Genomic DNA, 22,464 nt, shown 5'->3' with positions numbered 1-22,464 from the left:
AAGCTACTTAAAAAAAACTGTGAAGGGCAGGTCATCTTCTAAAGATGTTACTTATCTTGCCTGAGCATCACTCTGTTCTTGCTCACCCCAGTTTTAAAGCTGTGACCTGGATGAATAACACAGCTCTGGGGTCAAGCAGCTTTGGGACATTTCCCTTCAGAGATGCTTTGAACATCCATCCCACCTTCCTGAGTGCAGTTAAAAAGGTGCCCTTGTACAGGAATGAAGCAAAAATGCTGCAGTGCAGGGAGTTTTATCACCCAGCACCGATTATTAAGGGAGCCATTTTCTACACTGATGAAAGGGTGTTTCAGTGTAAGGACTCTTGTCCAGCACCCCTGAGCTGTGTCACACAGGGACAGCCTCTGGCACTTGGAGCTCACCCAGTACTAGCCCAGAAAAACCCCTGCAATTAATGACAAAGCATGGCGGGGGGGCACAAGCACAAAGCTGCCTCTGGGCCCTGTCACCTTCAGCTCCCACCCTGAGACAGCCCAGGCTGCTGGCACCCTTCTAGTGAGACCCCCTCTACCCAAGAAGCAACTATTTACAATTTAAGTGAATATAGAAGTATTTTATTGAACATTCAAACTTCATTAAGACATGTGCAATATGGCAAATTTTACTGGGTTTAACCCTAACTAAGACAATAGTATGATTGCTTGCTTGCTGGGGCTTAGCAACAGGGTCCAAATCACACTTACCACTAATTAAATACTTTATTGAATAAATACATATGAAACAAAAATGCATTTTAATGCTCTTATAAAAGTTTAGAGATTTTGAAAGGCCTTTCCAATTTAATCTGAGGTGTAAGTACATACAATAAAGGAAGGTAGGCTAGTTTAACATAATTGGCTGACTTTATACAGCACTTATATCTTTTAGTCCATAAGTAAATTATTAAATGATAAAGAACATCTAATACAACCACTTCTATGGAACTAGGAAATAAATTTCTAATAAAGAAAAAATTTACAGACCCCATGACTTTCCACCCAACCCCAACAGTCTAACCCTAAAGTGGACAAAGCCAATGGCTTTCCCCACAAGAGCTCACGACACAAAGTCGCTTCTCTTATCAAAAATCTGTATTTCTGATCCGTAATGAGCATTGAGACAAGATTCAATGTATCCCCAAAGAAAGAAGCACAATGCGCGTTGTGAATCGCCTATTCAGCAACAGCGAGCACTGGATTCACAACCACCTCATCCCGGGGACTAAATGAGATCAGCCACATTCATTGGCATCTCCTCCACTGTAGTATTGTAGAAAGTCTCAATGTCTCGCAGGATCCTCTTGTCCTCTTCAGTGACAAAATTGATAGCCACACCTTTTCTGCCAAACCGGCCACCCCGACCAATTCTGCACAAAAAGAAAGCACATTTACACCCAAGTTAACCACTCCAATCTGCTTTACATGTTTGCAAGATCCACTCACAAACTGCTGCTCTCATCTGCCACTGGCCAGCCTAGGCTGCCTTTACAGGACCAGCTGCCACCAAAGTCACCTCTGGTCAGGAAAAACCAGCAGCTGGTGCCAGCAGCATAGCAGAAGGTCCATCCCATGGTGGCAGCAGGGCAGACATGGTTACTCTTTGGCTGCAAAGTAAGATCTTTATTTAATGGTTGGTGCTGCTGTGTGAGGTCCTGGGTCAGTCTCCCGCCCCTCTGCTCAACTGCACGCCCACCCCTCATGCATCCAATCCCAAGCACAGGGCACACAAGACAGGCTGTTGTTGAACAATCAGACTGTTACTAAATCCAATTACATCCAGTAACATAGAACAGCACACTGAATTTCATAATTTTAGTTCAACCTGTTTCCAGTGGGAAAACTTAGGGTTTGTTGGTTTTCTTAAAAAGCAAAATCCAAGGCCAACTCTTTTGTGTAAGCCCACATTGGTCACTAACACATCAGTGAGTACTGTTTAGTTACACCCACCATCAGCTCTACCTTCCTACAGACTGCACAGTAGAGCACTTTGCCAGCAAGAGCTTAACACACAGAAATGGCTCACAAAACTTAGGGGTAATCATGACAAAAGAAATAAATAAATACCAACTCGCTCTTTATTCAAACTGTGCCGCTTACGAATCCACGTCCTAAATTACGTCAACGCCGTTTCTGAGCACCATCTTGTGTCATCAACTGCTGCTATCGACTCCTGTATTTTTTTACATCAAGTAACAAAGCACAGTTTACTTAATTTAGGGACAGTCACTAGAAGTAGTTAACTAAACCTAGGGGAGCAGACTGCTACCAGAAAGACACACCACAGAGGAAAGAATCCCACTGAGGAGCCACCAAGAGCAAACATGGCACGCACAACACAAACACAGCTGGACCTCCACAAGTGAAGGCAGCCCTACACAACTCGCTTGCTAGGAGTAGTAAGGTCTATCTGGTTCCTGAGCAGGATCAGCCAGGACCCCAAATTAAGCTGATAATGCTGTCAATGATGTGCCAGCAACAGCTTTGCCATCGCTCATCACAGCCTACGTGACAAAAGGCAGTTCAGTAGCTGGCATTTTTCCCACATCTCTCAAAAATGGTCAGCCATCACCAAACCTCTTACACGTCTAAGTTTTCCCACTGCTTTGTTTTGTTGTCCAAAGTCCTGCTCCTCCCTTGTTTCAGAACCACAGCTGTGCAATGCAGGGCTTTTCTAAAGCCCATCCACAACTGGTTTTATTCCCTGCTGGCTTTTGAGCAGTTACTGTATGCATGGATAAGTAACACCTCCTGTTTTTGGCAAGGACTACAGGGAAGAACAGGCGAGGGTCTGTGCCTTTGCTGTGACATTCAGCAGAGCACACAAACCGGTGGGCAGAGCCACTGACCTGTGAATGTAGTTCTCACGATTGGTCGGCAGGTCATAATTGATAACCAGAGACACTTGCTGCACATCAATGCCACGAGCCTGGAAAGCAACACAGAAGCATTAATGGAAGTCACAGGCTCCTTAAAAACGCATCCATCCTGGTTTTTTTGTCACCCACATTGTTAGTTATGAACTGCAACTGTGCAGTCCACAGTGGAGTCGTGGTCTTTGCTGTTCCAAAAGGCTCCCAACAGTTCAGGCTACAAGAGCCATCACTGACTTAAGAAGCTTTTGGGCATCAGGTTGTAACGGGAACATATTCAGTGTAAGGTAACACTCACCAGCAAGTCAGTGGTGATCAGGACACGGCTTGACCCTGATCTGAACTCTCTCATGATAACATCTCGTTCCTTCTGGTCCATGTCACCATGCTGGAGAATTTAAAAAACGGTTGCAGTCAGTACAGTTCCAATGCTCAAAACTGGAACATCCTTTAAGAAACAGCAATGTGTGAAACCCAGCGTCCCTACCTGCCGTGGGAACAAAGCAGGTAGGGATAGAAAGGAAGCACTTTACTTTCAGCAGGGGGAACGATAATACAGCACTGCACAGCTATATTATAACTTTCCTGCTTCTCATTCTAATACCCCTCATCACCATTTCTTTCCCAGTACATACAGGACATTTCAGAAGTGATGGGAAGTATGAATTCCTACCAGAGCTGAGACTGTGAAGTCCCTGGCGTGCATTTTCTCTGTAAGCCAGTCTACTTTTCTCCTTGTATTCAGGAAAATAACAGCCTGTGTAATGGTCAGCGTCTCATACAGATCACAGAGAGTATCCAGCTTCCACTCCTGAAGAGAAACAAGATAAGGAAATGCATCATGCCATGTACAGCTCATACATAAGAGCCCCAAAAAAGGTATAAAACTCCAATACAACAACTAATGAAGCATCCTCTCACACACAGTATTTAGTATGATCTGGATAGTTGCAACAAGACACTAAGTCAAGTTTTTGTATCAACTGTTGCACCAAATCTTAAGACATAGGACACTGGACATTAAGAAAGAGGTCCACCCTAGTCTTTTCGATCCAGTGCTATGTTTTTCTTCTTCTTGCATGTACTCTACTAGCATTATTGCAGAAACCAAAGCTCAGCCTTGATTTCTGCAATTTTAGTACAGTGCTTTAACAAGAAGGTAAGAGATAGCAAGTCCTCCTGTCAGAAAAAGTACAGCTGATACCAACCTCTCTCTCCACATTAATGTAGAACTGCTTGATACCCTCCAGAGTCAGTTCTTCTTTCTTTACCAAGATACGGATGGGATCTCTCATGAACTTTTTGGTCACTTCCAACACATCCATTGGCATTGTAGCTGACAGCAGCACAACCTGGAACACATTACTCTGTGTTAGCACATACCAAGGATACCAATTTGTATAATTCAGTTCTCAGCCACACTGTAATCAAATCTGCATCCATCAATTTAACCACGTAAAAGCTTTTTACCTGGATGTTTGTGCTAAGTTTTTGAAAGATCTCATAAATTTGATCCTTAAATCCACGGCTCAACATTTCATCAGCTTCATCCAGAACAAACATTTTGATCCATTTAGGTGCTATGGGAACAAAACAAAATAGCATCTCATGAAGTTTCAGAAACACACAAAGTCCTTTCTCAGTATCATTCTCCTTTAGTACTACACTTTCCAGCAAAAGCTCTTCCTGGGTATGAGATTTATACTGGAGATTTGTTTAAGAGCACAACTGAATTCATACTTACAAAGGTAGCGCCTGTTTAACATGTCAAACACGCGCCCTGGAGTTCCGACCACAATGTGTGGAGCCTCAGCCTGGAGTTTCTGCATTTCATTGCGCACATTTGTGCCACCAATACAAGCGTGGCATGTTGCTCCCATGTAGTCTCCAAGGGCCAGGATTACCTTCTGAATCTAAAATAGAACCTTCCATTAGTAGTTCCTGGTACAATAAAGATTAAGCCCGATCATCACTGGCATTTATGGACTTTGGAACCTAGGGCAGCAAACTAGGACTACACAGCTCTTAGGAGAGACTGCTGCTAAAATGACCTTGCCCAACTGCACATTTGTTCACTATTAACCTTGAGTCAGAGGGGCACTTTAAGTTACATTTTTGTCCTTACTAGTTGAACTTGCTGGAAGAGTGACCATGAATCAATTACTAAGCTCAAGGCAGGGCCTCCCAAAGTGAGCTCAAGCTCTCACTGCTCAGGCCTGCATGAAGCACTTGTACTCTTTTGTGAGCTGTCTGCAAGTGCCCCGCAGTGTGCCAGGCTTTAAATCAACTCTCACCTCACCAAAGGCTTCAGAGTAGAACAAAGGTTTAACCTTCTGAGCAGAGGCTCTTGTCCCACTGACTTTTTTCATCATTTTCTGATTTTGTCGTGTTTAGCTTTGCTTTGAAGATTTGTCACTATAGCACTGGCATTTTAGCATATTATACTTGAAAATTATGTTTTCTGTTTTGAGTTTAACATTTCAGGACCCCACATTACAAATACACTCACCCTAAAAATTTAAGTATCCTTTAAGTTTTAAGAGACACTCGCTTAGCTTAACAATACCAAGCCCTGAAGGTCAAGCAGACATGCAATGACATTGTCAAGAAACAAAGATACAAGAACATTTAAGTGACCACATGCGTCCTGCAGTTTTCATGTTGCACAACTGCACTCAGGTTCAAATATTTTCCAAAAAAGTAAATTTTGTTTCCACTCAGAACGCTGTGCTTTCAAGCTGGTTTTCTGCTAGAGATGCTGCCACATCTTAACCACATCCAGCACAGAAGGTGGCTCCTGCATCCCTGACCCAGCACACCCTTCATGGGCATCAACTCAGCTTTTTAAGCAGGCAGAGAACTTGTGGGACAGAAGCCAGTTTGTATCCCCCATTACTTCACACCAAAAGGGTTCTGAATGGATATTAATTACAGCCCCTTGAGAAGTCTGTTTGTTGTCTCACAGTTGTGAAACCTGAAACCTATGCAACACACAAGCATTTACTTTTTTTAAACTACACTATCAATACCTGTTGAGCCAGTTCTCTGGTAGGGGCCAATACTAGTGCCTGGGACTCCTTGAGATCAATCTCCAACTGCTGCAGGATGGAAATAGCAAATGTGGCTGTCTTGCCAGTACCTGACTGAGCTTGAGCAATCACATCATACCCTAAAAAAAGTAGGATACACATTTACTGCTCCCAGAGGTCATTCATGGTTTTTAGTTTTATTTAATTCCCTTTGAATCAAGTGATCAGTACTATAAAGTTCTCTCCATTTCAGGTCAGTCCCGAAAGATGGTGTACCATCATATCACTTTTTCATTCAAAATTAAAGATAAGTATCACTGCACACTAATAAAAGCAGTGTATGCATTTTACAATGCTTTCCTAAATATTCCACGTCGATAACAAATGAATTGCCTGCATACCTTTGATGCATGGAATGATAGCTCTCTGCTGAATAGCTGAAGGCTTCTCAAAACCATAAGCATAAATGCCCCTTAGAAGGGATTCTTTTAAATTCATATCATCAAAATTGTCAACAATCTCATTCCAATTGCTCTGTAATGAAAAAGAAAAATAGAAAATAATAAACACAATACCCATCTCCACCAGCGACTAAACTCTCAGGTCGGTTCACAAGTGCTCACCTCGATGACACCATCGGGCTCCATTCCCTCTGGGCCGCCATGGTCTCTGCCATTGAACAGAACACGCCGTTAGTGCAGGAGCAACCAGCGCCCGGGAGCGCGCCGGCACCTCGGCTGCCAGCGCCGCGGGACCCGTGACGGATCGTTCCAGCAGGTGCTCTGGGATTTTGCCAACGGGCGCACTCCCGCCCCCCACCCCTTCCCTTCCCTTCCCTTCCCCCTCCCGGGGCCGGCTCCCGGCGCGGCGGGGAATGGGCGCGCGCTCCCGCGGCGGCGCGCGGGGAAGGGGAGGGAAGGGCGGGCGCGCTCCCGGCGCCGCTGCGGATCCCCCCGCCCCGCCCCGCCGGGCAACTCTCGCGAGAGCTCCACCCCTGGGATTGCGCAAACCGGGCGCTGCGGGCGGACGGCGCCGGGCGATGGCCCGGGGGGGGAGGGGGGGACACCCCCAAAATACAATGGTCTCGCCCCCAGGGCGGCCCCACAACCCGGGGCGAAACAACAGCGCGGAGGGAAGAACAGAGCGTCAAGGAAAAATATTCCTCATGGAGGCACTGAAACATTTCAGCCACAACTCAGTTGTCTTAAGATTTTAATTTTTAAAAAAATCTGTTTTCAGGCGCAAGGGGATGGCTAAAAAAAAAGCCAGCAAGGAAAAGCGGGCTCAGAAAAATACAGCTAACCCGCCGCTGAATCGCGAGCAAAGGGAGCGCCGGGACAGAAACGTCTAGAACGGGAGGGGCCGGGGCGCAGGGCTGAGCGACCGCAGTGCCGGCCTCCCCTCAGTGCGCCCCGGCGCCCACATCCACCCCCCTCCGCCTCTCCCCGGCCGCCTCCGCACAACCCACGGACCCCCTGAAGGAGGAAAGGGACTGGGCCCCCCGCCATACCTGCTATAATCCGCGGAGCCCCCTGACATGTTCCGATCACCAGCTCTGTCCTCAACTGAAAAGGCAAGCGCTCCGCGGCGCCCGCCTTATATACCCGCCCCGCCGCCGGACTCGTTGCGCCCCGCTCTGCGCATGGATATACACCGCATGCCACAGGCGAAAAAGCACGAATCCCCCCGGAATGAGCCCCCTTTCCGAAGGGATTCCCGTCACGCGACCGTTTGGGTTACTCCGAAGGTCGTGCCTGAGCCGCTTGGGGCCAATAGGTCAGGGGGAGCTTGGGACTCCTTTTTCTCTCGGTGCGCGGAAGGATATTGCACCATTGACTGCGTGACGGCCTCACTCCTTCCTCCCTCCCTGCCCCCCCGGCGCGCACGGGGTTTCCCGGCCCGGCCCTGCTGCAGCGCGGGGCGGGAAGGGGTGATGGCGGCGGGGCCTGTCTGGGTGTGGGGACACCGGCTGGCCCTGCGGCGCCTTGTCCTGGCCGTATTTCCCCCGCCGTGTCTGTTTTTTTTTTAAAGCCCCGGAATAAGGGGATGACAGAGGAGTGAAAAGAGCAGCGTCCTCGGGCGGGGGGAGGCGGCCACGCTCCAGGGGTGCAGGTTCGCCCCACACACAGAAATGGCTCCCGCCGCCTCCTCCTCCCTGACAGGCGAAACACACCCCGGGCGCTTCCCCCCCGCGCTCCGGCGGCCGAGGCCGGGGTGGTGGTGAGGGCCCAGCGCTGGGAGCGCACGGAGGGGCCGTGAGGCGATGGGGGGAAGATGGAGGCGCCTGTGAAGGCTCCCCCCGCCCCCGCCCCGCTCTGCCCCGGCGGTGCAGGCCCGCGGGCCCGGGTCTGAATACCGCAGCCTCGTCCCGGGGCGTTAAGGGTGCACCGGTCCTGAAGGGGATGAAGGAGTATTTGGGGAGTGTTTCTAGGAGACGGGCTGGGTGGTCCTTGGGGCGCTGCCGAAAGCGCTGTGCTGTGATACACTGCAGGTCGCAGTACAGCGATGTTCCCAAAAAAAGCCTGTCGGGACTGATTTAAAGGTTAGTGCAGTTCAATATAAAGCAGTAAACGAAATGGTACTGTGCAAACCGGTTCAATGATCACGCCCAATGCTTTTATACTGTGGTAGAAAAAAATATCAATCTAGTGCTCTTCTCAGGTTTCACAATAATCTTCATCTGTATTTAATATGTGGGCAAATAATGTAAATTGTAAGCAATAATTTTTTTGCCAACTTTAATGGGTTTATGTATGTCACTTTTCAAACCTGTTTCCATAGTGATTATATATGAACAAACGGAGGCAGTGCTTGAAAAACTCGACCCTTTACTTGTCTAGAATATTGTAAATTGTCTAGAACTATCTAGAATATCCATAAAGGGAATCTCTCAAAGACTATATGTACATTTATTCTTCCTATGCTAACATCTGCTACGGCAGTATTATCTGTAGAAATAATGAAGCATTTACCAATATCCCAACCAAATTATATAAATGCAGCTCTGCTTGTGACCCACCCTAATGGTCTCAAGTTTTGTTTCACCCATGCTGGGTAGAAAATATTGAGAGTATCTTGTGTTTGCAGTTCAGACAGTGATTCAACAATAGCCAGAGGCTTTTTAAATAAACGATGACAGTTTGTGTGGACTCATAAACCTCTGTTTGTAAAAGAAACAGGATGGACTGAAGAAAGAACATGAACGCATGACTGGCATGGTTACATTTCCCACTAAGATGGCTTTGAGTCTAAATGGAGAAATAAGACCGATGAATATTTTTTAGGGATCTTGAATATTTATTAAGAAAGCTGTTGAATATATATTTTTTTTAATTTAACTTTTGCATTTAAGTCTTAAAGTATTTGCAAACCCGAGTGGAAAAGACTTCTGGACCTGAGGGAATTTCAGGAAGGTAAGTTATCATTCTTCACAGACTTGAAATGGCATCTCAGAAACAAGTATCTACTTTATCATTTCCTATAATGAAATTTGTGTATTTTCAGGTTATCCAAGTATCAGATCACTTTGAGAATTCAGTTTTAACAACAGTTTTTAACTAACAAGGCTTTCCTGGCTTTCTTTAAGGAGAAATTGTTCCCGTTGCTCTAGCTTGCTGCAAGTGTTGTTTTATTCTGCTTGACCAAACTTCATCCTGTTAAAAAAAAAAATCACAAACTTTTTTTGACTGTTAACTTCAATCAAGGGATAATTTTATAAATTTATATTGTTATTTATTGTCTAAAATAATGGAGAGTCTCTCAGTCAGATGACAAGATTTCTTGGGAACTACGGAGCCAGGCAGTGCTGCCTGCCCCCCCAGTTCTTCACCTTGAGCTTTGTAGAGGAGCTGGAGACTTCTGTGTCTCTGATGGGTTTGTTCATCTCTGATTTACCTGATGTTTGGGTATAAAGAAAAGCCTGTTGAGTTTATTGGTATCTCCTGTCACATGGTCGTGGCAGAGTTTGGCAGAGTTTGAGGAATCGAATTATTGGCCTCGTTATTTGCTCTGGTTCATGGTTGTTTTAATGCAGTGACAGTCCTTGGTCTGGTGGCCCCTTGGCAGACACTCTTTTTGCCTTGAGTGTTGTATGACTGGAGCAATGAAATTATGATTTAAGAAACAAATCATCAGTTCCCACATAAAAGAGATTTATTCACATGGATGTTTCACACCAAGGCCTGTGAGGAACAGAACCCAGTGTTTCCTGCAGTGGAAATCATTGACTTGTTTCACCAAATGAAAAGAGGAAAGCAATTTTTTTCATTAACTTTGGATAAGCAAATGGTTGGAAATGCAGAATCAGTCCTCTCTTTTTGTGAAATAAGGCAGCAGAAATCCAGGATTGGTTATCCCAGCAGTGACCCCTAACTGTACTACAGGAAAAAATGTCCACATTTTATACCCTTTAAAACCTTTGTACAGTGTTTGAGAAATGTCTCTTTGGTTCCGTAGGGCAAGCAGCCATTTCATGTGATTTCACATCTCACTTGTGTATTTTTAGGCCAGTGTTAGCCATGCTCTGCCTGCAATCATTTGTGTTCTGAACATGAAGCATCACACCGAGGAGGTACTGAAAGGTCAGATTTTGTCACTGACGAAGATCTTGGAATTACACTGGAATTTCTTACAGTCCTCTGGCTTTAGATCTGATTAAGCTTTCTAGAGCAGCCTCAACTGCAGACTTACTCCTCAAGGGTCAGGTGCTTGTTTTCATCAGGCAGAAGAGATATCAAGAAGACACTAAATAATATGTCTGTGTACTAAAGATAGGATCCATGGCCACATATATATGTGCACCTAATATACTTCAGTAGATGTTTCCCAAAAAGACAATCCCAGTGAATCATGAGCTCTTTAGTGAGAGTGAACATAATTATACATTTATTAACAGGGGGTAACAGATGGACTAGCTGGTTTAGCAGCTGGGTTTCCAGTCATTACTCATGCAGATTGAAGTAAGGAATGATGTATCTAAAGAAAGCAGTAGGAGCTGACACCTCCTAAAACTGAGCTCCAGTTGAGTAATCCCTGCTCACCAATATTCTGGCAAGGGCTGTGGTGCAGTTTGCATTAGGAAATCTCAGAAATCTCCTTTTAGAAATTTCATGGCGTGATTTGAATTTGCTATGGAACTGTCACGTACTTCACAGGAAACCTGGAAGATCCTCGAGTTCCTCTCCTGCATTTGCAAGTCTGGTGCAACAGTGGGGACTGTGAATTATTTGATTGTCATGACTAGCAGGGGAAAGAAAGTAATGGTAAAAAGACAGAACTTGCTCACAGTAGGTCATGTCAAGGATCAAGATAATTTGTTAGGGTGTTGTTAGCAAGAAGTCACGTTTTTCACTTCATCAGTCCCAAGGGATCCTGCCTAAACAAAAGCGCTTTTCCTCAGATGTAGGAGTGGATAGGAAAGATTCTGGAAAACCTCCAAGAGAGAAAGAAAGTCCAAATTCCAGGAGTCCCATGCTTGTTATTTAAAAGTAGTCAGGGTTTCATTAATGCTAACTTATGCATTTTTGGTCATTCCACTGAAATTACAATTTAAACAAACTAAACAATAAGAATTTATAAGATGCAGTGTTTTTAATGGAGTGAGAAAGCTGGCTTTGTATTCTGTAGTCTCTCATGTAATCTGAAATCCACATTATGATGACTTTAGTATGTTGGGCTGTGAGGTTTGCTTTGTCATCCTTTTTTAAAATTAATTTACAACTTTGTTACGCTTTGACCGATATTTCTAGTCTTTGTAACTGTAGTCAAATCTGTTTTGTGAAATCTCCACGATGTCCCCGTTGAGTGAATTAAAAGTACATCCAGACACAGAATTTCCTCTCCCAGTCAAAGTTCTGTCTCACTGAATAGTTGTGCACTAGGTCAATAAGGAACATTTTCAAATATGCTTAAATTACTGAGGTGCCAAGCACTATAGACAGACAGTGGGATTTATGCTGCTTTAGTTGATTTAATTGTCTCACATGCTCAGTCTATTCATGATATTCAGGCTTGTGTAGAGGATGTGGGGTGGACAGGACCTTTTGCTGGCCAGCTGACTCACTTGTCTGAAATGTATGCAGGGTGGTTTGTGGCTCGTCCTTCCTAGTTGCTTGGAGCACAAGTCTCCACGGAGTGTTCCTGCTTCAGTTTTGCACAGTTTTGTTTCTTAGCTTGAGATCTCCCATGTCCCAGTTAGATTTTTTTTTCCTCAATGATATTGATTTGTTAAGCTGTTTAAGACTAAGTTTTTAAAAAGAAAGAGCAAACTTCTGTGAATTTAATATTTCTAGTTATTCATCCATTAATTCATCTCCTCTTAGAGTTTGGAGCTTAAATTCAGACCTTCCTGCCTTCAGAGGTTTGAAGTTATCTGTTATTCTGTTATCTTATTCTGAAATAATGAAGTTCTCTGATTTAAACAGTGGGAAAGTTTTAGTAAACTGCTGCTGAAAGGAAGTGGAAGAAGTGTTCTGGGCCCTCAGAGGAACCCAGGATTCTCAGCTCTGTCTCAGAGGGTAAAAAAATCTGAAGAACTAAGGGAAGTGAAATACTACTTATTTTTATAGTAGGTGTATATATAGTTCCATTCAGTGGCCTTTGAATTTGTGAAAAACTTCCCTTTTACTTTAGTTAGCATTACACTAGGCTTCTAATAAAAAACTAGGATTAATTTTAGAAAAATCAGTATTTCATTTCTTAGAGGAAGCATGTAAATTACTCTTAATTCTTTAAAGGAGTATAAAGTAAGAAAATATCATATGGAATCACTTATGGTGGTCTTGTAATTTTAGTAACGATTCTGGTAATGAGAAGAATGTTGGCACAATAAAATCTTAAACCAAATACTTGAAACAGAAATACACTTTTCTTTCTATGATTTTTGTAGTCATTCAGTCCTCTGCATGCTATAAAACTCAATAATTACAATTTTAGGTCTTGAATATTCTCCTTGATTGAGCAATTAGGTCCTTTGTTGTAGTTTTTAAGGCTTGTAGTTGGGTCCAGGACATGAAGTCGGCTTAGCTCTGTTCTTTGTTGTGTTAAGGACTCCCAGTGTGACCACAGACATGTAATTTTAACACTAACATTGAACAGATTATATTTATTAAAGACTTGTCATTGACTCTTATTGTAATGAGAGTTCTTTTTGCTCTTGAGTTTTCTCCTCTGCAAAGTGGGGTGATGGTATCTGCCTCAGAAGTTACATGTGGGCAAATGATTGAATTGGGGGGATCAGTAATGACAGGAGGCCTAGAAATCTTTGATAGAACTTACAAGTACTTCCAGGGTAGGGTTTGTTCTTTCTATTGCAAAAGTAAAGCTGAGAGATGAACCAGGTGGCAGCTGCTGATAACATCCTGACACAGTAGTGGTTACATTTATTTTTAAGTATTGGAAGTCTTTTGCATTGCCATGAAATAGTGCATGTCATGTACTTCTTGTGAGGCAGTCTGCAAAGAATATTTTTTTCCAATTTTGAAAGGTATGAGCCTGTGCATTATTTTGAAGAAAACATTTTCCCTTCTGCTATTGGTTAACCATCCGTGCACATTATTTATTCTCATGATTATTCAAATTTAGAATCCACTGACATTGCTTGAGGGTTTTAATTGCTGATTTCAGTTGTTTAATCTTTGGAACAGCCACTACAGGCAGACCTGTACTCTCTATTTAATCTGAGTACCTTTCCTCATTGATAAAAAAGTTGAGTCCTGTGTTCTGAGAAGGAGGAAGGAATGCACGTGCACCAAGCCCAAGATGAAAACACCAAAAAGGCCAAGCAGGACTTTGATTTTTGCAGGGGTAAATTCACAGGACCAGTTTGTGGTAAGAAAGTAATAGTCTCTTATGTACGTTGTAGATACATGAACCTTGATGGATGCTCTGTGTCCTGACTGATGAGGGTCAGCCACTCGACTCTGTCCTTCCCCATCCAAATCACACTTTTGGACATCAGGGCAAACACACTGCTGTTCAGAGAGTCTGTGCAGTGCTGTGAGTTATGAGGGCCCATCTCAGATTAGTGGCAGGGTTTTATCAACTGATACAGTGTTGCACATAGGAATTCGCTGTGTCTTACAGCCCTTTATTGTCAGGATATTTAAAACGTGCAGCAAGAGTGAGATATCACACAAATTACTTCATTGTTCTTTAACAGAAGCTCTTTCTGTGTCCATATCCAGCCTTGTCTGTTAACTGAATCCTCTTGCTCCTTTCAGAAATGCTCCTATCAGAGCATTTTAAATTTCAAAACAGTATTTTGCAGTTTATAGTTTGTTACAGCATGTAAAAGTTAACAATACAGATACATTCTTTGTCATTAATAAAATGAGCTGTGTCAAACATATTGCCTTAAGGTAAATCTTACTTTCTACAAATCGAAAGTTTCCTACTGAGATTTACTTTTCATAAGAAAACTGAAACTATTAATTTCTGCAGGTAACTATAGCTCAGAATCAGTTTACTGATATTGGTTTAATGTGAAAGTATAGATAGCTAGTTTCAACTTTGTGCCCTTCTTTCATTTGTTTATACAATGGAAATTATCATCTGTCTTTGAAGAATCTCTTAGACTGTAAACTGTTTAAGGCTGGGATTGATGGCTTTGTGTGCTATCTTCAGCCTGCAAAGCAGTGAGCTCTGGGTGGGGAAAAGCTAAAAAACTTAATCAAGGTAAACATTATGACTTTTGTAATAATTTTGTTTGTTTTTTTGTTTTCTCAGTCTTTCTGAGATCTTTTGGGGATGAAAAATGTAACTATTCCAAGGCTTTTCTCTTTAACAGTGTTACAGATTCATGCTCTTGCCGTGGCTGGGTTTGAAATGTGTGCCCATGAAGCTGAAGTGCCAAGTGAGCTGCTGATTGTAACTGTCCTGCTCTGTTGTTTGGGACTTCCACTTGTGCTGTGAAGCCTCTGTAGGCCAGTCCTTAGCCCCAGCTGTTTGTGCTTTAACCCATCCCAGAATGCTGTTATATATTGTTTTGTAGGCTGACTGAAATCTGCCAGATGAGGCAAAAATGAACACATGAGCTGCTGGATAGTAGAGAATTCATTCTTTTCCCCTCAGGTTGCACCCAGGAACAGGTGCCTTTGTTTTCCTGGGATCCACCAACACAAGCAAGTGTGGACATGGCCAAATGCATGGACAGGACAAGATGCAGGTGATCCTGTTACTTTAGATAGGAATAATTGTGGTGTCACTCGTGCCACTCCAGGACACGCACTTTACCACAGCATGTCACAGCAATTGGCAGTGGCCAGAAACCTTTGTTCTTTACACAGCAGGAGACAGAAATGCGAGTTCATGCTGAATTGCAGGAATATATTGATTCATTTATTTCATGCATGTAATGAAAATGAATAGATTATAAATTAGTGACAGGGTTTTTTTCAATAAATAAATAAATAAAATGTATGTGCCTCTGTTCAAAGTACTTTATCTTGTGCTAGGTACTTTAGTTTAATTAAAGAGTTTCCGATAATAATTCTTTCTTAGTCTTAAGGAGCTGTTTATTTGCTGTCATATTCAACATTTATTTGTAGCTCATTCTTCTGATTAATTTAAAAGTAACAAAGGTAGGAAAATCCTAATTCCTAAGCAGGCAGATACTATAGTACTCAGTAACCACCCAAATACTGATATTTTTTCTTTGCTTGCTTTTTTGCCCTTGTACCTTAGCATTTCTATGTATATTCTGAGATAAACTTTTCCATGGGCTACAAACTATGAATTCTTGTATGCCATTACTGCTTTCATTTTAGTAGGAGTTTAACAAACAAACCACTGATTTAATTTATGTGTTAATAACAAAGACTCAGTCAAACAAAAACAAATACTTTTAGTTTCAGGACTTCATTTGGATGTGATATTTTGTGTATGTTAATCTCAGAGTTCCCTTTTTTCACATTTGTGTTTGAGAGAACTTAGTTATCACAAAGATGATTTTACAGTTAATTACGCAAAAAGAGTTCTCTGATTTCCTTTGCTATTATTCATTTGCATTGCTAACATTCAGTTCTTCTGGGAATACAACTCTGTACCCCAGGGAGCACACTTCTTACTGAAATAATTTAGGAATTGTGTTTTGTTAATTTCCATCACATCAGAATTGTCTTTGCTAATTTCCTGGGCAAACAGACTGTGTATCTTTATGCAGAAGGAAAGAGAGAGAAGTGAGAACTGTGAAGGGCTGCTGCCTCAGAGCTGCTGTTGCCATAGAGCTGCTAACGAGGAAAAAACTGCAGCATGGATTTCTTGTGCTGTTGAAGGTAAGATGAGGGCACAGACTGTAGGAGGGGGAGGGGAGGCGAGGCAGAGGGGGGGGGAGAAGAGGAAGAAAGTCTGCGTCCTTGCTGTCTAAAAAAGGAAATTCAGTGTCAGTGTTCATGAGCAGAACTGCTGGTGCAGAAGAACAAAGCTCTCTCAGTTGTTTAGGGTAGCAGGAGTGATGAGCAAGCAAGCACACTCCCGTGCTTTCAGGAGGAAATACTGCAATGAAAGGAGGGAGAAGAAGAGTGACTTTTTCGTTTAGAAAATACTCACTGCTGCTTCAAGGTAGTTGCTTTTTGATACTACTTTGGCATTAACGTTGTTACCCTGGGTAAAGACATCTGTGAAAAAACTCAGTAGAGAGATAAGAAGAAAAAGTGGTGGTAAAAAATGCAGCATAACATTGAGCTGATCGAATTCTGTTTATATATATTAAAATGTGTCAGTTGTTGCATTCAGCTGTGCAGTGCTGAGAAACCTTTCAAAATGCAAGTGAAACTGGTTTTTTGCTGCTAAGATTGTTGGGGTATATTGATGTGTTATCCACCTTTTATCAGTGATATTTCATCTTCTGTTTTCTAAGTTCATGTCTTTTGAGTGGAAATGTATAATAAATAAATGAAAAATAAATATTAGGTACTCAAGAATCCTGGCTACAGAACTGACATCAGACATGCTTTATGTGGGATCTCTAATGAGGTGAGCTTTGTAGTCTAAGACTCTTCAAGATCATTGCAGAATTATATGTGAAACACTCAGGTAAAAGCTGCTGTTGCTGTTTCTACATCTGTTTAGTGTGTTATGTATTTTTGCTGTCCTTCACCTGCTCCTTCTCTCAGTCTTTTGGCTCTTTTTGAGGCAACTGAACCCACGTGCCTTGCACTGCGAACCTGGCACACCTGCCATGTTTGAACTGTGGGGCCTTGAAGAGAATTCAACAAACTGTGGAGGCAGCAATAACTGTCTTAGCTCTGCTGATACTCCTGTGTTGATATTACTTAACCATCTGTTTGCTGTGTTATCGAGTGTGCTTGGATAGAACAGCCCTTTCTCACAATTTCTTATTTTGCACTTTATCACCATTTATCAAATGGTGTTTGACTATTCTCCTGCAGTCTGTTTGCAGTTTGGGTCAGAGTGAAATTTTTTCCTGTAGCAGCCTGGTAGTTCAGCAATTCAGGCTGTAAATTCTTTTTTTTTTTTTTTTTTTTTTTTAGTATTACCATCTCTCACTGTGAAATTGTTATTCTTTGAGATCATAGAGCTTAGCTCATGCGTGCCATTTCCCAGCCATGAGTGGCACTGGGCAAGGTACAAGGTACATCAATCATGAAAACATCAGTTACCCTTTCCAAGGTATATCGTGGGGAATTGGGTGTCTAAGTCTATTTTTATTAGCCAGACTCATTTTGTGATTCAGACTAATTTTGTCAGACTCATGAGCTGCAGGCAGTTCTGCAGTCTTCAGAATCATTCTTTTTATTTAGTATGGTCCCCAGTGCACTTGGGGTTGATGACATCCTGTTAAGGTTTGCATGGGTCCTTTGAGCTTAATCCGTGGCCGAGGCATCCCCTGGCAATACAGGTGATTGTGATTTAGTTCAGTGTCAGCACGGGGTTTAATCACCTGCTCTAAACAGTTGTTAGTGCCTTGCTGAGTTTGTGTTAGGACTGAGTTCCACAGAGTATTGGGTGCTACGTTCCAGAAGAGATTACTGAACTTCTGGGTCAAACTAGTTTGGGTCCTTCAGAGTTGTAACGTGACTATTCAAAGAAATATGAGTGTATAATAAACACCTCTCTGTACAGTAACTGCAGACTAAAATTCAGTTGCCTTAGAATAACTATTTAGTGGAAGGTTAGTGTTGCAGTCTAAGATTGATTTAATAGTTCTTCATTGGCAAAAACAGGTAGCAGAAGCACAATGTTGCTAAATGACAGGTTATTCTCATAAATTTGCAAATGGTATGAATATTTATTGTTTCCACTTGATGGTGGCTAATATGTATTTACAGTGAAAAAGAGCAGAGCTGCAGCAGTGCTGATACAGGAATGTTTTGAGTGGAGTGTACTCACATTATAACCTTCGTATTGACACTGTTCCTGTGCCAAACTGGCGGCTACAACAACAGATCTGTCACCTTGAGTCAAAGTTCCAGAGGTGTCTTGGTTGTCTTACAATAGAAAATTAACTTAATTGGAAATTAAACAAGGCAGAGAAGTTGTTTGTGAGTCTACTAATCTGCCCATACTGGATTGAACTCTGAAGGAAGAAGTGATCTTGTAGTTTGTGCTTGGTGTGCTTGCTTCTTCCACCTGGTTTATATTGTGGGAGTGATCAAGAGAATAAGGAAGTATGGCAAAACATTAGCCAGAACATTCTGATCTCTGTATTTGGGCCACGAAAAGAAAGCTGTTAAGCCACTAGTGCTGCTGTTGTTAATACCAGGACCTGCACCAATTCCCAAAGCACTGTAAAATATAAGAGCTACTTCGAAGGTTAAACCTGCCCATAATTACCTCTTTGAGGCATTGCACTGCTCGATGTCCATCTCAGCCACTTCCAAGTAGTATCAGTTTTCTACACCATAGACTTTGGCTGAGTGCTCTAAGACCTGATTTTTGAAATGCTGAGAACCCATAATGCTATTTAAGGTTAATGGGAGCACAGACTTCTCAGCACAATTTAAAATCAGGCCTCTGCACTCAAACAGGAGATTTTAGTTTAGCAGTCACAAGACTGCTTAAATGATCAGTCTGAATTCTAGATTCCTTCTGGAACTGATTTTTTTTTTCTTTTGCAAAGCCTGAGCTATGTCCCATTATACCCCTTTATTTTTATTAATTTGTGAGCATTTCTACTTTTTTTGTTAATATACAGCTGCTAGAACAGCTGGCACATATAAATGAAGAGAATTCAACTATAGTAGATTTACTTTTTTGTGATGTTTTATGGCATTATTCTTATATTCTTTTGGATTGAATGTCAAGGAATTAACTTCTGCTGACATGCTTAAGGGTTAGAATAAGAAATAAAACTATGTTCCTTCACATGTGTCTGGTAGATTTTCAAGGTACTAAACTATGCTGTTTTGGGAATGTAGGTCAAAGTCTTTCTTTAAACATGTTATAGGTCCTGTTGATGTTCTATTGATGAGCATTATGTTCCCCAAGTTTAAATCAATAATCCTCAATTCTTGTCTACCCCAACTGTTTGAGGTTTTTTCTAGTAATCTGAGTTTCAGTTAAAAATATGTTCTTCCTGAATGACAGGTACTTCCTTGTTCATTCTCTACCCTAGTCAGATTTTTTCCCTTGTTTTTCATTCATATTATTCTTTTGTTTCAAGCCAACTGGTCTGTTATGGCTCCTGTGATGAGTGCATCCAGTGGGAGGTGGAGAGGCATCCACCAAATTCAGACAGTGCTTCTCATAAATGTATGTTGTCTCTTCACTTTTAAAGCAAATATAATTCTTTGGCATATCTCTGGATTCTGCAGAGAATTCTGATTCTCTGTGGCTCAATTTGAACTGAAACAGTAAGGTAAGTCATTTTATGCCTGATCTTCACCAACAGATCAGCACTGTCAGTATTCATGGCAGAAGAGAAAAGAATGGCTGTCAGTTTCCAAATCCCTGTTACTCCATATTGGTAGGAGTTACTTCTTTGGAGCTTATGGTTGAGTTTTCACTGAGCAGCAGATTGAAACCAATGCAGGAACAGCAGTACTACCAGTATTCATTGTAGAAAGATACCTTACCCAGTTAGGAAAACCTTCCCTCTGTCCTCCCTGAAGCAGCCTTCCTCTTATTTTAGAATGCAGTAGAAACATTTTGTTATTAATTCCATTTTACCAAATGAACTTCTCTTAAAGCTTAATTAAAACTGTGGAAACTGAATTATACCAGTGTAGTGTTGTAAACACAGCAGCATCAGGAGTTGTGTGTGAGTAGCTGGTTATAGACTTGAAAATATCTAACTCCATTGTTATTTTTTAAGAATATTTGAGGAATTTGCACTTTGGATTTGGTACAGCTCTGTCTACATGACAATGGCCACATAATGATGTAATTTCTAATTCTGTAGCCTCTTATACTCGTTTTATCCTCAGAACTGATATTCCTAAATTGGGAGCAATTATCTTGCTGGCTGAGAGACCTGAGAAAACAAGGAAGGAAATGGGTTGTTACATTGTCAAATGCCAGTATTCATTGTTAATGCTCCCCATGTTCTGATGTCAGGTGTTTGCACAGCTCTCTCCCATGCCTTACACTGTGTCAACATAGCACAGGAGGATGACTGGAACTGCTGAGTGTGATTAAAAGGTCGTGTCTGAATTATGGCAAAAATCCAATAGGCCATCCATAGTAAAGCTGAGGAATTCTTAATGGTCAATTAAAATACGTATTTTATCCCACAGTCACAGGTGGAATGAACAGGAGAGAGAGCACATTAAATTCAGACAGCTGCAGAATGGCCATCGTGCAGCTCTGGATGTCAGCAGGATCACGAGCAGAGCTTTAATTCAAGTGTGTTTTCATACCCCAGACTCGTAGTTCCTGCATTATCTGCATCACTAAGAATGCAGTTTTTCGGGTACAGGACTAGCGTTTATTTTTTTATGATCATGAAATTACACTTAGAACATTATTTATACACCTTGTTCATAATTAACTGTCAAACTTTGGAGCTCTGTTGCTAGAGCTTAATATTTAAAACAGATTGCACAGATGGGGTGTTTGTATCTACATTGTTACTCACCCAAACGAAACGCTGAGTGTTAAGCCTACTAAGCCTTTCCTGGCAATCACAAAACTGACAAAATTTGGAGATCATAAATGCTGTGGCCAAAAAATGTGCCATCTGCCGGCCAAGGAGGAAAGTACGTGAGGCACCGTGGCCCCTGGGCAGAGTGCGCCAGCGTGATTCCTGCAGTAGGAGAAGCTGGGAGCTTTGCAGAGCTCTCAGCAGCAGAGCTGAAACAGGGCTGGTCAGGAGTTTTCTGACAGCAGATTCTTCCATCCGAAAGTGCTGTTTTGTTGTAAATGAGAACATGTCAACAAGAAATTGAAATGTTCCGTTCTAAAAGTATCCAAACGTTCTGGTTCAAAATTTTTAGACTGGAATACTGATTTTTATTCCAGAATGATTTTTTTTTTAAAGTAATTATTTTTGTATGTTATAAAAGCAAATTGAAATTGTCATCTTTGTCTTAAACATTAATGAAACCTCACGTCATCACTATAGCACATGGTAAATGACCACTCAGTCTGTCTCTCTACTCATGATCACGTACATATGATTCTCTGTGGGGAGAATACATCACAGGTGTGACTGTCTTTTCATTCAGATAAGGGACATCAGAAATGGGAAGAAAACTTTGGTTTTCTCACCTTTGCATCTTTCTTTTACTGTAATTTTGTATTAATTACTTAAATTGCTAGGTTGATTTAAAGAAAAACTGATTTGAGCTTATGCTGTTTCTAATTATTCAGCGTACACAGAGAGTTTGCAGATACAAACAAAATCATACAAGTCAAAATTCAGAAAAAAAAGAAGCAGAGAACTAAAGATAACTCTCAAGGCTTTCCTTTGTCTAGCTTTGTAAGTTTAGTACTTGTTATGGTAAAAAGAAAAGATAGACTTTGCATTTTATGCTGCAAGGAAACGAATGAAAAAAAAATGCAGGATTTGATTAGTGATTGGTCCAGGACTTATTATTTTTGTATCTTTCTTTAAAATGGGGTTCCAGCTGAGTTGTATTCTGAAAGATTGGTAACTTAGTTTTCAGAAAGAAAGCAAGTACAGTGGTTCTGATTATATATCAGTCATGACAGATGTCTGTCTATATGGCAGCCAATTACACTGTGTAAAAAAAAAAAAACCATTTAGATGCACATAAGCAGGCTGAGTTTGTATTCACAGGGACCATTTCTAATTTTGAACTTTGACTTTTTCAATACATTTCAATGAAGCTTTTAATGCAATTAGAAAAAGGGAACCAAGCACCAGAGAGGGGAGGTGTGGCTACACTGCCAGGGAATGTTTAGACACAAGGCAGTAAGAGTTCAGTTCTGTGATGTGTTGGGGACTGCCCTGCCACAATTCAGAGACCCTCCTGCACACGTCTCTCACTTTTTACTTTTGTTCTTAACTGCCTTCTTCAGTTCTTGTCCTTTTTAGCTCCTTGCCCATGGTGCCTTCTCCCACTGCTCACCCCATTCAGTCTATTTCAGTTTTTGCCGCTCATTTGCTGTTTTCTTTTGTTCTTTTCACCCTGTCCATACCATTCC

At 41.9% G+C, this 22,464-nt stretch overlaps 1 protein-coding gene, 1 long non-coding RNA gene and 3 other non-coding genes across 7 annotated transcripts in view; 1 reads left to right on the top strand and 4 right to left on the bottom strand.

Moving 5' to 3' along the window:
• Window positions 1–559: 559 nt before the first annotated feature.
• Window positions 560–7,525, bottom strand: EIF4A2 (eukaryotic translation initiation factor 4A2). The gene is made up of 11 exons (XM_050308676.1): window positions 7,409–7,525; window positions 6,522–6,567; window positions 6,300–6,432; window positions 5,899–6,038; window positions 4,614–4,782; window positions 4,340–4,449; window positions 4,078–4,221; window positions 3,543–3,680; window positions 3,168–3,257; window positions 2,846–2,925; window positions 560–1,366 (listed from the first exon to the last, which is right to left on the bottom strand). The coding sequence occupies exons 1-11, from the start codon at window positions 7,435–7,437 to the stop codon at window positions 1,222–1,224; spliced, it is 1,224 nt and encodes a 407-aa protein (XP_050164633.1). The 5' UTR covers window positions 7,438–7,525; the 3' UTR covers window positions 560–1,221.
• On the bottom strand, window positions 3,333–3,460 carry LOC126636503 (small nucleolar RNA SNORA63). The gene has a single exon (XR_007628041.1). It is a non-coding gene; the product is annotated as a small nucleolar RNA SNORA63 (small nucleolar RNA).
• Window positions 3,851–4,030, bottom strand: LOC126636506 (small nucleolar RNA SNORA81). The gene has a single exon (XR_007628044.1). It is a non-coding gene; the product is annotated as a small nucleolar RNA SNORA81 (small nucleolar RNA).
• LOC126636508 (small nucleolar RNA SNORD2) lies at window positions 6,117–6,187 on the bottom strand. Its single transcript, XR_007628046.1, has one exon. It is a non-coding gene; the product is annotated as a small nucleolar RNA SNORD2 (small nucleolar RNA).
• A 7,446-nt stretch (window positions 7,526–14,971) lies between the features above and the next one.
• LOC126636457 (uncharacterized) overlaps window positions 14,972–22,464 on the top strand; it is a 112,317-nt gene continuing 104,824 nt past the window's right edge. For 2 of the 3 annotated variants that reach the window (XR_007628000.1, XR_007627999.1), the window contains exon 1: window positions 16,266–16,455. This is a non-coding gene — a long non-coding RNA (uncharacterized LOC126636457). Of the gene's footprint in view, window positions 15,062–16,057; window positions 16,170–16,265; window positions 16,456–22,464 lie in introns of those variants that run through there. The other variant, XR_007628001.1, reaches the window with a different exon arrangement.

This window comes from Myiozetetes cayanensis, unplaced genomic scaffold (assembly GCF_022539395.1).
Source record: "Myiozetetes cayanensis isolate MyiCay16 unplaced genomic scaffold, myiCay2020 scf13, whole genome shotgun sequence".
Taxonomy (NCBI): Eukaryota; Metazoa; Chordata; class Aves; order Passeriformes; family Tyrannidae; genus Myiozetetes; species Myiozetetes cayanensis.
Note: the sequence above shows the minus strand (reverse complement) of the source record. Positions and strands in the feature narration are given on the sequence as shown.

Coding starts and splice junctions, on each gene's coding strand:
- EIF4A2 (XM_050308676.1), bottom strand. CDS start 7,437: ATGTCAGGGGGCTCCGCGGATTATAGCAG. Junction 6,433..6,521: donor AGCCCGATGGTGTCATCGAG/GTGAGCACTTGT, acceptor TTTTCATTACAG/AGCAATTGGAATGAGATTGT. Junction 6,039..6,299: donor TATCATTCCATGCATCAAAG/GTATGCAGGCAA, acceptor TACTTTTTTTAG/GGTATGATGTGATTGCTCAA.